Raw genomic sequence first — 17,664 nt, forward strand, 5'->3', positions numbered from 1 at the left:
AAAACAAAACAAAAAATGAAACCGTAATATCTATAATGTCTTACAGTGATCTCTGTGTAGTTTGATTAAATAGGATTGTAAAATGTGTATAGAAAATAAATAATTAAATAATAATTGTATTTAGAACACCAGTGAGCAAGCTGAAGGCGACTGTGGCAAGGAACACAAAACTCCATAAGATGTTTGTTAATGGAGAAAAATAACCTTAGGAGAAACCAGACTCACTGTGGGGGCCAGTTCCCCTCTGGCTAACCAGCATGAATATAATGCCAATATTAGTTATTTATGTGCAGTGCAAGTCATGGTTTAAAATGAGTAAACTAAGTAAGTGTTAAGGGCCAGTGTTTAAACAAAGATTTATATGAACTGTAGGATTAATGACTAATGTCTTTGAAGTTCATCCTGGATAAACTGCTGAACTTCACATAGATGCATTGTCCTTTGTTAGTTGGTTGATGAAGGCTTTTGTTGGCAATTAAATGATAGTCTATGTATTCCATTATAAGAGTGTAGTCCATCAACAGACAAAGGTGATGCAGGCAGAGATAAATTATGCACTGGATGTTTACCTTGAACTCATCTCGCATTAACTATGTTTCAGGACATAAAGTTTTCAAAGTTGTGCATTCTAAAGCAAACTGAAGTTTTCTATAAAAATTCTTCAGTTGGTCACTGTGGGAAATGTCCACAGCATCATAATCCAACCTCAACCTCCCACGCACATTTGCAAAGCAGCGGGGCACTTCTCAAGACACTCATAAAGCATGTGAAGTGTTCGTCTCGCCTCCATAATGGTGGCATGGATTGCTTATTACATCCTGCATTACAGAGTAAAGAATCGACAGGGTGGCTATTGCACTTCAATCACGGCTGTCCCCTTTAACATACAAGCTTTTCCCGATGAAGAAAAAGTCCAATTAAAGTCCACCCTGATGAATATGAAAATCAAATCTGAGCGGAGCATGCTGGGTGGCTCTTCTTTAACCACAGAATTGAAAGCTTTGAAGATGCATGTGTTTTAATAGATGAATAAATACCCTTCTGTTTGATCACAGAACAGAAACGTTTAAGGCTGAATCTCACAAAAACCTAAAATACAGGAACATGTTTTCACCCTAAAATCAAAAGAAAAGAATAAATTACAATTTTCATTAAGATAAAAAAAATTACGATTTTTTTGCCATTTTCGTGACTGTTAAGCACAATTAATTTCAAATCTCTACTGTAATGCAAAATATTTTATTTAAAATGTATTGTAAACTTTTTATTCATCATGGTAGTATTTGTTGTACTGCCTTTAATATATGCTGATGTTAATAAAATAAAAATAAAAATTACAGTTATTTTACTATAATACAATAAAAATGACTATTAAAATAATAAGTAATGTGTGGGGTACTTAATTGTCATAGAAATTATGTCACAATTCAAAATCCTAAAAGTATTTTTTGAGAAAAGACAAAACTACAGTACTTAGAACTTTTTTTAGCACATATATATGTTTTATTTAAATGTTGCAGGTGCATTCACAAAAATGTGTCAAATATACTGTATAAATGGTGTAGTTCAAGCTACTGATTCATTCAAATATAGCCAGACATATTATTTCACACTACTGAATATGTGACCTCGGTTCACACCAGTAAAATTCTCTGCTACACAGAGAAATGAAAGTGTAAATGTCTAATCCAACAGTTATCTGTCTGTGTAATGCCTATTAGGCCTGTTTTCTATCTAATTCATATCAAGTGGCTTTCATAAAGATCGGAGACTGAATGACGCCACAACCAATGAATACACCATGAACAACGTGGCAGACCTAGAACCGAGTTCACAAGTGTCTAAACTGTCAAACACAAAGTGCACATTGACCTTTTTAACGGCGCACCACACCTATTAACAGACACAGCGGTATTTTGATCAACAAAACACTACTAGCTATTGATGCCAACTTGTGCTATTACAAAGAGGTGGGCACTATGACTAAAATCTTTTATCACGGTATGACTGATTGTATATCACAGTCACAAAAAATATATATATATTTAACAATATAGTTATTGTTGTGCAACAAAAAATCATTAGCCTCAGTCACCATTTGCTTTCATTGCATCTTACAGGGTTCTCACCCTTTTTGAAAATTGTGCATATAAATGTAAATGATTAAATATCATTCTTCCTTGTGTTCTACGGTGTCGAAACACATGCCTTGATTAATTTTAACTAGATTTTTACCATGTTTTAGCTCTTACATTAAACATTTCAAATCTAATTGGAAACAATGGCTGTTTGGTTGAAATTATTCTTTCCGCTGATTTAAAAAAACATCTTTTAAGCTAGTTCAGAGCAAATATGTAAATATCGAAATGTATATTCCACAATCGAAAGTGTCCCATTATATGGGGATTACCAGGATAAAGTTAGTATAGTAGCTGGTCATGTGATCTTAACATGGCGGCCAACAAGAGGGGCTCCATGTAAAATTAAATAGATTTTCGTAGGCCAATGATTTGACTGACATGTGTCAAACACATTTTTCAAAAGTACTTTTAATAAGTGTATTACACAAACATCAACACTAGGCTTATCGGTTATTACTAATGTTTGTAAAATAGTTTGTAAAAGTTTGAAATCGTAATGCTAAATATGACGGCATTAGGATGGGAAGTCCCACTTTTCCATACTGATTTTACTGTGTATCCGGCAACAGCAGGTCAAAGGTTTTGCTGCTAAAATCGTTCTTTGCTTACCGTAATTCTAATTACTGCCCCCAGTGGCCAAAGCTGAAAGTGTAAATCCCATTCCAAACATAAACGTCAATTGTGTAAAAATGTAATTTTAGAGTGGAAATGCAACCTCCGAATCGCACTCACCATTGTTTATGTGAACACGATTACTTAACGGCCCCCATGGGACCAGAACTTGAGTCTCGAAAGCGCTAGAAGTAGGAATGGGACAATATATCAAATTTCGAAATATCACAAACCAAAATAAATGACGAACCATACTGAGGCAAAATTCGATCTTTCGAAATTTGCAACACGTTTTTCTGTCTAGGTGATCATAAATGTCAAAATCAAAATCTCTCTGTCGCTTTTTTCTACACTATTTACAGGGTTCGCACAAGGAAGTACTTGAATTTAGCTGGAATACCTGAAAAATCAACTTGTTTTGTTGAAAAGTACTTAAACGTTTTTAAATTAAAATGGATCATTTCTTCCATGTAATGTGTGTCCATCAAAGATAAGATCCATGTACTCCACTTTCATTGAATAATGCACTTTTTAATATCCTTTCTGTTCTTTACAGTCAGTTGTTGATTAAAAAATAAAAAGGAGCATTCATTTTAATGTTTGGAAGTAACAAAACCTGTTCTATATTTTTTGCATTATCTCTTTTATATATGAAAAATAAAACATCCAAATTTATCAGAATATATTCTATTCTATTATTTTATAATTGTCTTGAAAATGTTGTGAAAATTTGAACAAATTTGTGATAGATGTGCGTCTTTAAAGACCCGAGTATTTAATAATGGCGAAACACCCACGCATTTAAGGATTAAAAGAGACTATTTTTTGATAGAGAACACATGCATGTACATTAGCTAGACTAACCTGACAAATACTTTTATTTATTTATTTGCATGATTTGAGGTAAGGAAGCAATATTTATGACACCATTGTTGTCTGACTTTATTGCTGATTTAAAATATGTTACTGAAGTTAAATCTTATCTTGACAAACAGTTTTACTGATTTCAGAGTTTTCCCATTCAAGTGCATATAAGTTTTGCCTTGAAAATAGCTGCCCTGAAAGTTGACTGACTTTTATTAAAGGGACTTTGGTAACAGCACACTGTGGCATATAATGCAATTTATAAACACGACTGACAGCTTAATTTTAACTCGTTCATTCATGTCATATGCCTCTTAAGGTTGCATGTAATTAATATTTTCATGTGTGTGATGCTGATGCTGTTGCATCACTGATATCAACTGCTGATTGGTCTATATTTTCATGACACGATTGTGCTGAACACATGAGAAAAAGGCTGACAGTCAGTTTTTTAAGGGCACAGAATGGTCTGTATTGTCTGTCACAGTCCAGACGTCAACAATAACAGCCTTTAAAACTGCTGTTTTAGTCTACCAAATGGAGGCAATGATGGGTTTATGAAACAAAACAGAGATATTGTGTAACTAACAAATGTCTGCAATCAGTCAGCATGAAAAGTGTGGTTTAACTAAGGCTGGAGTTAAGTGAATTGTTAAAAAACTGTAATTTTACTTGAACATGAGAATGTTTATTCCCAAATGTCCAAAATATAAAAATAGCAACTAATTATAGTAGCAGGCGATTTACTGTCAGGCGATTGTTTACATCTCAAATAAGCCATCTGCATATTAGCATGACTGGGCAATGTAGCTAAAAATATTGTTAAGCTTGTTTTTGGATGATATTTGATATACAGTATAATATACAGTTTATTGATCATAAAGTATTTGCTCTGAAATGGCTTATTTTTATTTATTATTTTTATTTATTTTTTCAATCAAAGGAACAATCAATTAATCCAAATATTTCTTTGCCAAGGAGATTCAAAATGTTTAATGTATGGCCGAAATTGTTTTTTACTAAATAAACACAGATGAATATTTTAATAATTTTGATTTATGCACATTTACGTCTTTACTAAAACATTTCAATATACTGTATGAAAAGACTTACACAAAATGTTTGGAGCTGCTGTGCGCTACGTTCAGGTGCGGGTTTGGTTATTAGCAATAATGAATAAATATCAAAGATAACTATTAATTATTAAAATCAACTGAACGTTGATTAGAGTTAACACTAGCTTATTGATCCTTCAACTCAACAATCATCAAAGATAATTATCAATTATCAAAATCAATAGAATATTAATAAGGATTAATATCGCCGGGGCACCACCCTGGAATCAGGGACTAATAACCAGACAGTATAAAAGTCTCAATATAGGATTGTTCTCTTAGGAAGAGACACGGATTGCTCGGCGGTCTCCTTCGGATCCGTTAGCGTGTTCGGTGGAACACGGAGAAATCTCGACTCATCCGGCGAGATGGAGATTGTATGGCCACAGTTTCAAGTCATACGTTACTTCCTTGTGCAATGAGGCTACACCTGAGAGCAGCAATGAGCTGCGTCTAGACACGGCACACAATGTTGCTGGAAGCAACGCCCAGAAGGATCTCAGAGGTTTTTCTAATCCCGATGACGCCATGGTTGAGGGCGCGTTCTGTCATGCGCCTCATCCAATAGGAGTTGAGAGTTCGATCCTTTGGAATTTCACACATAGGTGTAAAGTGAGCGAGGCTTCATGGGATTTGTAGTCTGTTTTGGACTCCCTTTGTTTGATTTTGGGGCGGTTGTTACCAGTAAGGTTTTATGACTGGGTGTAGGCCTCAGTCAGGCTTTACGACTGTGTAGACCTGCCTTTGTCTTACATCTGAATACATGAGGCCCAACAGAGCGATTTTGCAAAAAAAATTATTGAATCAGAAATTTTGAATTGAAATTTTGAGCTTGAACTGACTCATGGAAATCAATTAAACTTACATACTTTAAAGAAAAGTTAATCTCAATCGACAGTATTTGTGGCATTATGTTGATTACCACAAAAAAAAATTGACTTGTCCCTCCTTTTCCTTAAAAAAAAGCACAATTTGAGGTTACAGTAAGGCACTTACAATGGTTGTGAATGGGGCCCATTTTTGGATGGTTTAAAGGTGGAAATGTAAATCTAATCATTTTTTACCTTTGTATGTAAATGTAAGTTTCTAAAACAAAACAGTTTCTAAATTTAAACTCTAGTCCCAGCGAAATGTAACAGATGCCCCCTAGAGACCTTTAAAAGACTGAAGTGAACATGTCCGTTAATGTTGAAACCACATACTCTGACAGCAATGAAGAACTGTTTCATACCAAACCACAGATTAGGACATCAACAATACTTCTAGAGCTCATTGGTACTACTACCTTTATCTGCAACCTGCTACACAGCATGCCTGCAGTTGGCCATTTCGAATTGCTTTTTTGCCTTGCTGAAAATTAGGTTACACTTTAATTTTTACTCTTTGCTCAAAGTGATTCAGGCAGAAAATGGTTGTTTTATGCTTTTAAAAGCAACTGGCTTCTGTAGTGTCCCATTTGGCCAATTGTGTTCCTGAGAGTTCAAAATGCTTCTTGAAAGGTAAAACTGCAATTTATACAGAGGCAAAATTATCATAAAAACACTGTCTCGGCAGCATTTGTGTAAACTACCATTACTATCAATTAACTTGATGGATCTTCTTGGAGACATGGCTTTGTGGTTAATGCACACTTTCCAACATGTTGTGTAGCTACGTTCCCTGTAATATGTGTGTTTGTGGCACGAGCTTGTTGCTTCATGCAGACAGAAAAAATGTCTCAAATATATGGAAGAAAAAAAGAGATTTAATGAATCAGAGTTAAATGTATTCCATGAATTTATTCAGTATTTTACTGAGCCCCAATGGCAGCAGAGAGGGAATTTAATTTCTGAAATAGCTTTGCTTTCCCTCGTGAATATTTTGGGTTCCCTCGCAATAGCTTTACGACAATTAACCATAATTTATACAGTAACCATAGTTCAACTATGGTTTTTGTAATAAAACCACAGTAGCCAATACATTTTTAAAACCATGGTTTCTATTAAATGGTTATTGCAGTTTTACTATAGTGAAACCATGGTTAATTTTAGTAAGACATGGATAAAGCTATTGCGAAATAATCCAAAATAACTAGAGCTGGATTAACGCGTTAATTTTTCTTAATTGTGGTTAATGCATTTACCAATAGTACAGCATAAACTAGCATAAACGCTTGTTGGGAGGACAGAACCTTTGCAATGTGTCCTTCCAGAGTCATTACACTGACACACACACCACAACAGCGCTTCCCAGTCAGTGATAAAATGATGGAGAAAGGAGCTCTTAGCGCTATTGTTTGATGTCAAAATCAAACAAAGCCTAGATGGGACTTCATCGAGATAGAAATAAAGTATTTGCAGCGCATTTTAATTACCACTGAAGCACGGCAAGTCTTCACTATCACTCCACTTTTCCTGTGGAGTTCAAAGCGCTGTTGGACGCTGACGTTGGCGCTCTGACGCTAATCATGAACGCAGCTTCAGGATTGCTGTAGGAAAGCGGAAAGTCAGTCTACCAGCAGATTAATATTGTGAAGCAGGGTCCAAAATAAAAAATTTTGCCCACCAGTAGATGAAAAAATTAACCAGCCAGAATTCTTACCAGCCAATTTGTTATTTTTTTAAATTTTTAATTGCATTTTACAAGTGGATTTTAAGACATGAGAGACATTTCGTTTTATTGTTACGTGCCATTGTGTTACTAAAATAATAGATACTAATACTAAAATAATAGGTTTGCAACAGAGTCTCATTTAAACAGTCCGCATATCAGAGCCGCGGCAGACGCGTATATTAACATAATGTTAAAGTGCTCACTTTAACTCTCCTCAACAGTTCCCTGTTACATTTAACTGTCTTGTCTAATGATAAAAATGCAAATATCAATAAAACATATATCATATCTGTCTGCAAATATGCACATATCTTATTTAAACAGATGTAATAAACCAACCTCACACAACTTCAGCAGATCCAGCATCCTGTGGAGCGCTCATTTATTTACCTCTAAAGCACGTATTCTAACAGTCACTCCTCAACAGTTCCCTGTCACCTTAATCTTTAAAATAAAACTTTGCAAATATGCAGATATCTCATTTAAACCGATGTAATTAAAGAACCTCACGAAAATCCAGCATTTTCTTCCCGTCGAGCGCTCATCTAATATCTTCCTCTGAAGTGCGTATTGTATCAGCTAGAATCAAAAACAACAGGATCAGGATCAAAAGTTGATCTGATTCACAAATCATAACGGTCAGTCCATCAATCCAAGCAAGTGATTCAACCCGTTTAAACTGTCAGGAGGTTGGTGGATCCGCACGAGCACGAGTGCAACTTCAAGGCTGCGTCCAAAACCAGGAAAATGCTGCCTCCGGAGGCTGTATACGGAGGTAGGATGAAAATAAGGTGCTTTTCTAACTGTTCGAAGATCAGTTTCCTTAAGAGATCCATTCATTCAAAACAGATGTCAGTTCAGCCATTAACTGATAAGGCGGCAAGGTAACAAGTCAGCTGCCTATGTTTTTGGGTGCAGCCCAAGGTAAAAGCGCTTCTTCACCAGTGCAATAAGTAAATGTCTTATTCACTATACACTGTATGTACAATTGGTTTGATTCAGTATTTTTTGAGAAAATGTGATTGCTAACGTGGACATGCCATCCATGGTTGCTGGACTACTGTGTGTACTGTTATTTCCTTCTTCCTAATATATTAACCATTTCTTCATGTGCAAATAAATCTGATGACTAAACAGATACCTGAAGAAACTGCTATCTACCATTTAAAATACAACATAAGTTTTTAGTTTTGTGTGAAATTGAGTAAATATAGTGCTAATGTATATATATATATATATATATATATATATATATATATATATATATATATATATAAAAATACACAAATATTGTGAGGAAACGCAAAACATATTGATGGAATGCAAACTATTGTGAGGCAATGCACAATTTATTGTGAGAGAACAAAAAAATATTGCGATGGAACGCAAAACCTATTGCGAGGAAACACAAAACTACTGTGAAGGAATGCAAAACTTATTGCAAGGGTACGCAAACTATTGCGAGGGAGCGCAAAACATATTTTGATGCAACGCAAACTATTGTGAGGGAAGGGAACACTAAAACTATTGCAAGGAAATGTAAAACTATTGCGAGGAAATGCAAAAGTACTGCGAAGGAACGCAAAACTTATTGCAAGTGTACGCAAACTATTGTGAGGGAACACAAAACTTAATATTAGGGAAAGCAAAACTACTGCGAAGGGAATGCAAAACTTGTTAAGAGGGAACGCAAAACTTATTGTGAGAGAACGAAAAAATATTGTGATGGAACGCAAAACCTATTGCGAGGAAACGCAAACCTATTGTGAGGAAACGCAAACCTATTGTGAAGAAACAAAACTACTGCGAAGGAACACAAAACTTATTGCAAGTGTACGCAAACTATTGTGAGGGAACACAAAACTTGTTAAGAGGGAAAGCAAAACTACTGCGAAGGGAATGCAAAACTTGTTAAGAGGGAATGCAAAACCTATTGTGAGGAAATGCAAACCTATTGCGAGGAAACGCAAAACTGTTGCGAAGGAGCGCAAAACTTATTGCGAGAGAACACAGACTATTGCGAGGGAGTGCAGACTACTGCAAGGGAACGTAAAACATATTTTGACGCAACAAACTATTGTGAAGGAAGGGAACGCAAAAACTATTGCAATGAAATACAAAACATATTGATGGAACGCAAACTATTGTGAGGGAACACAAAACTTATTGTGAGAGAATGAAAACATTTTGCGATGGAACACAAAACATATTGCGAGGAAAAACTATTGCGAGGAAACACAAAACTATTGTGAAGGAACGCAAAACTTATTGCAAGTGTACACAAACTATTGTGAGGGAACACAAAACGTACTATTAGGGAAAGCAAAACTACTGCGAAGGAAACGCAAAACTTGTTAAGAGGGAACGCAAAACTATTGTGAGGGAATGTTAACTATTGCGAGGAAATGAAAACTATTGCGAGAGAACACAAACTACTGTGAGGTAGAGCAAACTATTGCGATGGAATTGAAAACATATTTTGACACAATGCAAACTATTGTGAGGAAACCGAAACGTATTGCGAGGGAGTGCAAAACGTATTGCAAGGAAGCGCAACACGTATTGCGAGGGAACAAATTTTTTTGCGTGGGAACAATTGTGAGGAAATGCAAAGCTGTTTCAGAAATTAAATTCAGTCCCTGTCCACAAAGGGGCTCTGTAGAATTCAGAAATGTAAGTTGTTATTCAATGATATTCTTCCCCTCCATCGAGTTTGGAACAACACGAGGATGAGTGAATGACATCATTTTTATTTTGAAGTGAACTGTCCCTTAAAGAAAAGCAGGAAATGTCCTTGAAGGGTTTACAGAAATAGGAACTACAGAGGAACTTGCAGAATAATTATACAGGCTATACTTTGTTCTTTTCATCACAAAAGGCTTTTGTGAGGCCAAAGATCATTCAGAGCTTTCATGAACTCGACAAAACACAAATGTCAATGCCAATTTCTGCATAGACACATACACAACTTGAAGTATTGGCTACAAAACTACAAAGTTATTGCACCTTTACAACATGCCCCACTAAAGCTGTCACAATGTAATCTGCCATTAAACAGCCTATTATAGGCTTTTCAGCCAAATCTAAACGTACATTTATATTATTTAGCACACCCTTTTATCCAAAGCGACTTACAAATGAGGAGAACAATAGAAGCAATTCATCCTAAAGGAGACAGTAGGAAGCAACGTGCTGTATTACAAGTTTCCTTAATTTGACTTAGAATTTGGAGTCAGAAGACACTGCTAAATTGTAGTGTTTTACTATATATAAAAAGCAGCATTCACTTTCATAGCATCTTTTTTTTTAATACAATGAATGTGAACGGTGGCTGAGGCTCTCATTCTGCCTAATATCTCCTTCTGTGTTCCACCGAATAAAGACAGTGTATGTTTGAAACAACATGAGGATGAGCAAATGATGACAGAATATACTTTTTGGGGTGAACTACCCATGTTATTTCAGGTAAAATCACAATATTTATCAAAATAATAAAAAAAAAAAATCTGTCTGAAAATATCTAATTAGAGAGGAATATCTTTAGGCCAACACGGGTTGTTTTTGACCCGAATTGACTGCAGGGTTTGCAGTCTGCACTGAAGCAGTTGCAGGAGTCTGATGCTGCTTATGGGCAATCAAAACGTTTTCGTGACAGTCTATGATGGTTCTTCTAACCACATGGTTTGACTGATCTGAGAAGCAAATTATAAATCTTTCCACAGGAAACACTAGTTCTACAAGAACTCGAGGCAACGCAAGTGAAACAAATTCAGCTGAGAGAAAGCATTTCCTCTTTGACGTCTAACCTCTCTCCTAAACAAGTTCTCCAACATTTGTAACATTCCCAATTTGTGTTCGCGTCAACAAAGATCTTTGACCACAGATTTCAACAAAAAAATACAAGCGATGAAACATCAAAACTGAATGGGACAGTTCGCCCAAAAATGAGATCTCTGTAATGATTTACTCACTCACATGATGTTCCAGACCTGAATTATTTCCTTTTTCCATGGAATACAAAATGAGTTGTTAACCTGCATGTTGGCCTCAGTCACTTTCACTGTATCTTTTTTTCTCCATACAATGAAAGTGAATGGTGACTGAGGCTGTTATTCTGCTAAACTTCTCTTTTTTGTGTTTGTGCAGTGTATGTGAGCAGAGCGGAGTGGAAGCCGAGCGGCATGATTTTGCCTGGAGCGAGGAGCGTGCTTTTTTGGATATCGGAGCATCGTTTTTCTTTGCATAATCATCCACTAACACTCCATCACAAGCACAACACATGTTAACGGCCCATAATGCAGCAAGAATTCACCATGTTTTAAGCAGTGTTAAACACTACTGACATGAAAGAAAGATGGAATTTCTGATATTATCAGAAAGACTGTGATAAAATAATACAAATGTATATTAAAAATTTATGACAGCGAAGAATAACACAAGTGGGGAGGTAATTGCCAAGAGGAAATGTTTGTGTAGAATCTTAAAAGGAACGTGTCCAGAAAAAAACAATAATGTTCGTTCACATGTGAAAAGGAAATGTAAAGTTCAGCAATACATATCTCTCTAATCCCTATTAAATATTTTAAATAATCATATCATTATTCTAATCTAATGCATCACCATCTGAAATGGATTATGTCCCGCATTAAACAGAATTGAACTTTTACTACCTAATACGCTAATTGAACTTATCAATTTGTTAATATTGTGTAGTTTGACTTTAATTGGTTGATTAATTTATTTTAGTGCCATAATGTATGCAATTTACATTTGCAGATGAAGAAGCTCAGCATACATCAGTCAAGGTAGAGAGGGGTAGATTTCAATTTTTTAAAATTTATGAGCTGTAGTATTTCTGAAAGTGAACTTGGTATTAGACATACAGTTTTAATAGTAGTATCTAGTCTTGATAAAAAATGTTGAACATTTCTGAGAATGTCATACAACCATACTTTTTTTTTGTTCATAGAATTATAGGGTAAGGTTAAGGGTAAATTAAATAAAGGACAATAATACATAGACAGAATTTAATATTTTATTACCAATTTTTTAAATATTTAATTACCAATATTTAGTTTTGTAATGTATTTATTTGATTTAATTATTTATTTATTTTTTGTCATTTATTTATTTAATTTAATGGGGCTTTTTTTTTTTTTTTTATTTATTTATTTTATTTATTTCATTTATTTAATCCAGAGAATGCTGCCATCATGTTTCAAAAATAAGCTAAACAGTAATTTAATACATTTGGGCTAATGTTAATGTTCCAATAATTTAAGCACATTAAAGCATTTAATACATCTTCTGCACAGAGGTTTGTAATATTTAAAAGCTTACTGAAAAGTAAATCATGACAGAATTGTATTTTTGAGTGAACTACACTCAAAAAAATAGCTCTTTGGCTGAACTTGATTCAGTCGTGGACAGTGGTTCCATGTGTTTGAAATAGGGCTGCAACTAACAAATACTTTGATAATCGATTAATCTAACGATTATTAGAACGATTATCCGACTATTCTGAGATTATTGCAACGATTAATCATTAGCTCTTAACCGACTACTCAGCTTGTTTCTCGACTTAAAAGGTTGTATTAAACATGCTTACTAACAATAAAGAGAACAAAATCGTCTTTTAAAAATACCTCTAAATTCATTGAATTAAAGGGAAAAATACTTTTTATTAAGTTTAATCCAGTAAATAAATTCACTGCAAAAAATCCTATTGTTATCAAGTGCTTTTGTCTTGTTTTCCATTTAAATGGACTTGCTTTAAGAGAATGTATCTTTAATATAAGTGTATTTTGTATATAAGTGTATTTTTTCACTTGGTTATACTTCTGCAAGAGCAGTAAAGACAAAATATACTTATATTCAAGATCTCTTCTTTAAAAGCAAGTCTAAATACCTTATATGCTGCTTCTCAGGTGAATGCATCTTTTTTAAAAGGATTTTTAGATATTTTAAAATATTTTTAATATTATATTCAACATTCTCAGATAAAAAATTTTTTTCTTCTGCAGTATAGCTGCTAAAGTAAATGTACATTGTTTTAAAGAAGTTTTATATATATATATATATATTTTGGAAAACAAGCCAAAACAAAAACAAATCAAAACATATTTTGTTGCAGTGTATAATGGGGCGAAGACCTCTCTCAAAAGCTGCGTACTGCCAATTTTCTTCACGATAGTAAATGCACAGTGACGCATATATTATGATTCAATAAGTCACAAGCCATCACATTATAATCTAGCTGCAGCAAGCGTGTGCTTGGGGGATATGCATCCCCGTGACAGAGCGTGCATCAGTCAGGTGCAGTTTCAATCTCTCCCCTTTAGATCCGGACACTTCGTGCAACTCATAGAAGAGGCGCTGGCCGCACAGATAAATGCCAGTTTCGGAGTTTGTAGTTATTTACATGATCTGCTTCCTTATTACTTGAACTGTAATAAAGCTATAACGCATTAAATATAACTGCATTTAAGATGTAACACTGGGGTGTTTCCTTTAAAAAGCTCCGGCTCCGCTTAATCCACAACGAGAGTGCTTCTGTATTTACTTATTTTGTATTTTTTTATAATTCCCTCATATTTTGTGATCTACATCACCTGAAGCTGTTTGGAAAGTTTAGAGTGCATCTGGACTGTGAGCTGTGTAATTCTTCCTCTTCTCAGTCAGGCGCGAACTGCAGTGCTGCTCTCTCGCTTCATCATTAGAGTTTAATCTGATCTCATGTTACGTTAAATTACATCAGACTAATCGTTTCAGCCCTAGTTTGAAACAAATTTTCTTTACTTAAGTTTACCATGTAATCTCAACACAAACACTTTGTGTAGAAAGAACCTAGTTGAATTGGGTAAACCCCCCCCTCCCCCCCAAAAAATTATGTGTCCATGTAACTCAATTAATGTACTAACTAGAAAAGGTTCATGTTAGCATGCTAAACACGTGCTAGTTGGAAGCACTACAGACTGTAGTTTAGTAACTATGCTACAGTTAGCACAGTTAGTATTTGCTCCAAAGAAGTGTGCAATCAATTTCATGTGCAACATCTAACTGTCCTCATTGTTAGCTCAAGCTCCACTCCTCACCATAATGGTAACCCCCAAAACTCCAACATAACAGAAACTCTAACAAGTATTCCCCTTTATATTCATCTTGCACAAAAACAAATAAAATAACACTTAATTTTAGCATTTCTCTCCCAGTCGAGTCCCATGCAAAGCATGCAGGAAAATGGAAATCCCCTGCCCAGTTTCATCAATGCTACATTAACACCACAGAAAGTAGTCATGTAGTCCCAACTCAAATGGATTAAGTAAACATCCATTTTACAAATTTAAATGGATAGAATGCAATGAAATCAAGTTTTGACCAAACGTCTAGAATTGTGTTGATTTAATTTGAATTATGTTAATTTAACAAGCAGCAAAAATCCATTTTTGAGTGTATCCCCTTAATCAGACTACAAGAAGAGGTTGTTTACAAGTTGCGAAATGTACTTTAGCACAACAGACTGCTTCTGGTTTGCAAAAACATGACCTACATCTAGGCCTAAATGTCATCTGACTGTCTGTTTGGGTAAACTTTTTCTCAGACCACTTAAAATCTGTCTTTACAGATCGGGCTGACAAAATGGCTTTAAATGTGTGCCACAACAGTCAACAAGGGGAAGTAGTGCAATACTTCCTGTCACATCTTTGTACAGCAAAACGGTAAGAATTTCCCATCAATGTAGTAAATAACCACTAAATCAAGAACATAATACATATAGTAAGAGATGTAGAATATAATGTTAAAGTCACCATCTTGTAAGCATTGAAAGATTCATTGGGATGACCAAATTCCACCATTCATATGCATGATTATTAATGCTAATATCTGTAAAACACACTTATAAGTGGCCTTGCAGAAGAAGCTGCACTATGAGAAGTGTGCATGTGCTGGAACCACAACAACCTATTTCTACCATATCTGACCCATAAAAAATGACTTCTGTTGGTGTAACCTTTTTTTAATGTATGTGGATTCAGTCATTTTAAAAAGGTATAGTTTACTCACATAAATTATGTCATCATTTACTCACCGTCATGTATTTCCAAACATTTCCAGCAATTGTATAGTTTGAGAAGAACTACTGTGTGGACTACTTTTATGATACTTTAACGGTACTTTTTCTGTTTTAGGAGCTTGATAACCTCAGTTACCATTCACTTTCATTATATGGAAAAGAGCGGCCAAGATATTCTTCAAAAATTCATATTTTGTGTTCCATGGAAAAAAGAAAAGTCATTCAGGTTTAAGATGAAATAAGGGTGAGTAGCTAAATTATAACCCTATTAGCTAACCCTATTTTTAAATATACTTGTGAACATTGCATTGAGATGTAACCACAGGAAATACATGTTTGCCTGACTTAACACTTGTACACTGTGTAACTGCTAAGAAGTAAAAATATTACACATTCAGCTGACCTCAATATGAACTTATGCTTTACAAATGCATGCAATTGCAGCCCTAAATAGCTGGGGGGTTTTTCTCATGGTATATGCACACTAAATATATGTGAAGCAACAATTAGCTCATGTTACCCATCATCACTGAATGGGTGTGTGCAATATCACTCAAGTTATCAGAACTGAACATGTTTGGAATTGCACATTGTCGTCGTTATCAACAAAAGTCTATGTATTCCACTTGATTTGACTGATGAGTGCGTCATGAAATCATATAAACTCTGACAGAAAAAAACAAAAAACAAAAACACACACAATCTGGATGGAAATGCAACGACATGTCCACGGTGGGCTTTGAATTCTATGCATTCTGAAACCCTCCAAACATGTGGATGCAGGCTACTCAATAATACTGATTATGTCAGGGCGAGGTTTGACACAGAAATGTTTGAAATGTCACATTAAGCCTTTAAATAGTCTGTTGAATTGGTCATTTACCTTTATAATACTGGTCTTCCGTGGTAGTCCAGGTTTACCGTCCGACACGACAGATGTGGCATTCTCGAGCCCTTGCTTCTCGGGTTCGCCCAGTCCACAGTCCCCGTTCGAGACCGACACCTCGCACGGAGCTCTGCCCTCCGCCTCATCGTCGGGCTGGGCAGATTTCCCGCCGCCGTTTTGCGATGATACCACGCAGTTCTCGGCGACAAACTCCGCCATGAGCCAGCGTACGCGAACACAGCAGCCTGTGCCTGGCAGTATTAGCTGTCGGTTCGAGGATTGAGCGATTGGAGCTTTCGAATGGACGTTAGAGAGAAATTATAAGCCATTCCGCAGGTTTAATTCGCATCCGTGTTGCCGCGCGGCAGCATCTGTCGGGCTCAATACATTGTATCTCCGCGCGCGCGGTGTTCGAACGTTCGAATGTTACAATGTTCCAAGTCTCATTGTTGAGCTGCTCTGATAGACACTGCCACCTGCTGAACTCACTTCACATCAAAATAATTCACTGCCATCGCTCAAAAACACAACATAGGCACACTGTCCCATCAATACACCCATACTAACAGCTTCGTGTACTGTAGTGTGCATCAGATTTTTGTTGGCTAAACGTGGAAGTGCATGCATGTCAAGGCAGATATGCTCACAACTTGCAGCTGCTGCTCAGTATGTCAGATATTTGCTGAAATATCCCTTCTTGGTGTATGCAATCTACCCCAACAACTATTAAAAGTGTATATATATTTTTTTATTTTAATACGAACTGCCATGACAACTTTCCTAAGACATTCCTAGGTGTTATAAAGGGTTTCTAAGGCATTGCTATGGTGTTCTGGGTGGTTGCCAGGGCGTTGCTATACAGTTGCTAAGGTGTTCTGAGTGGTTTTTAATGTATTGCTGCTACTGTATGTGGTTGTTATGCTGTTCTAGGTGATTTCTTACTGGTCCTATGATATTCTGGTCCCTAGTCTAGATATGGCTTGGCGTCCCTTCTTCAGTGTAAATATATTGGATTTTTTTCACCTGTTTATCATCTGCAAGGCAAAAATCTCAGTCCAGGTGGTTAGAAATGTATCATTTTTTTTTTTTTTGTCCATAGCACAAACAGTGCAGGAAGAGGAATGTGCCTATGCTTAATACTTAAAAGCAACATCAATAGCACCATTAATTAGGCAAGCTTAAGTCTAATAGTTAATATAAGGCAACCAGAATGCAAAAGAGCATTTCTCCACTACACTTCATAATGCATCAAAGCCACAGTTTTAATAATTATACAATAAATAATAACAATAACCGCAGGTCCCATTAAATAAAACAAAACTAATTTTTGGTGACAGAATTTTTTAAGGAAGATGCATGCAAGTTCAGACAGATCTGTTG

General features: G+C 35.6%; 1 protein-coding gene across 1 annotated transcript in view; it reads right to left on the bottom strand.

The window, feature by feature from the left end:
• Positions 1 to 16,867, bottom strand: part of LOC127454122 (inactive phospholipase C-like protein 2) — a 78,273-nt gene extending 61,406 nt beyond the window's left edge. The window contains exon 1 of the mRNA XM_051721097.1: positions 16,282 to 16,867. Coding sequence (XP_051577057.1) covers positions 16,282 to 16,503 — 222 coding nt within the window. The 5' untranslated portion in view covers positions 16,504 to 16,867. The remainder of the gene's footprint in view (positions 1 to 16,281) is intronic.
• Between the last annotated feature and the right edge of the window lie 797 nt (positions 16,868 to 17,664).

The sequence above is a fragment of the Myxocyprinus asiaticus genome, chromosome 16 (genome assembly GCF_019703515.2).
Source record: "Myxocyprinus asiaticus isolate MX2 ecotype Aquarium Trade chromosome 16, UBuf_Myxa_2, whole genome shotgun sequence".
Lineage (NCBI taxonomy): Eukaryota > Metazoa > Chordata > Actinopteri > Cypriniformes > Catostomidae > Myxocyprinus > Myxocyprinus asiaticus.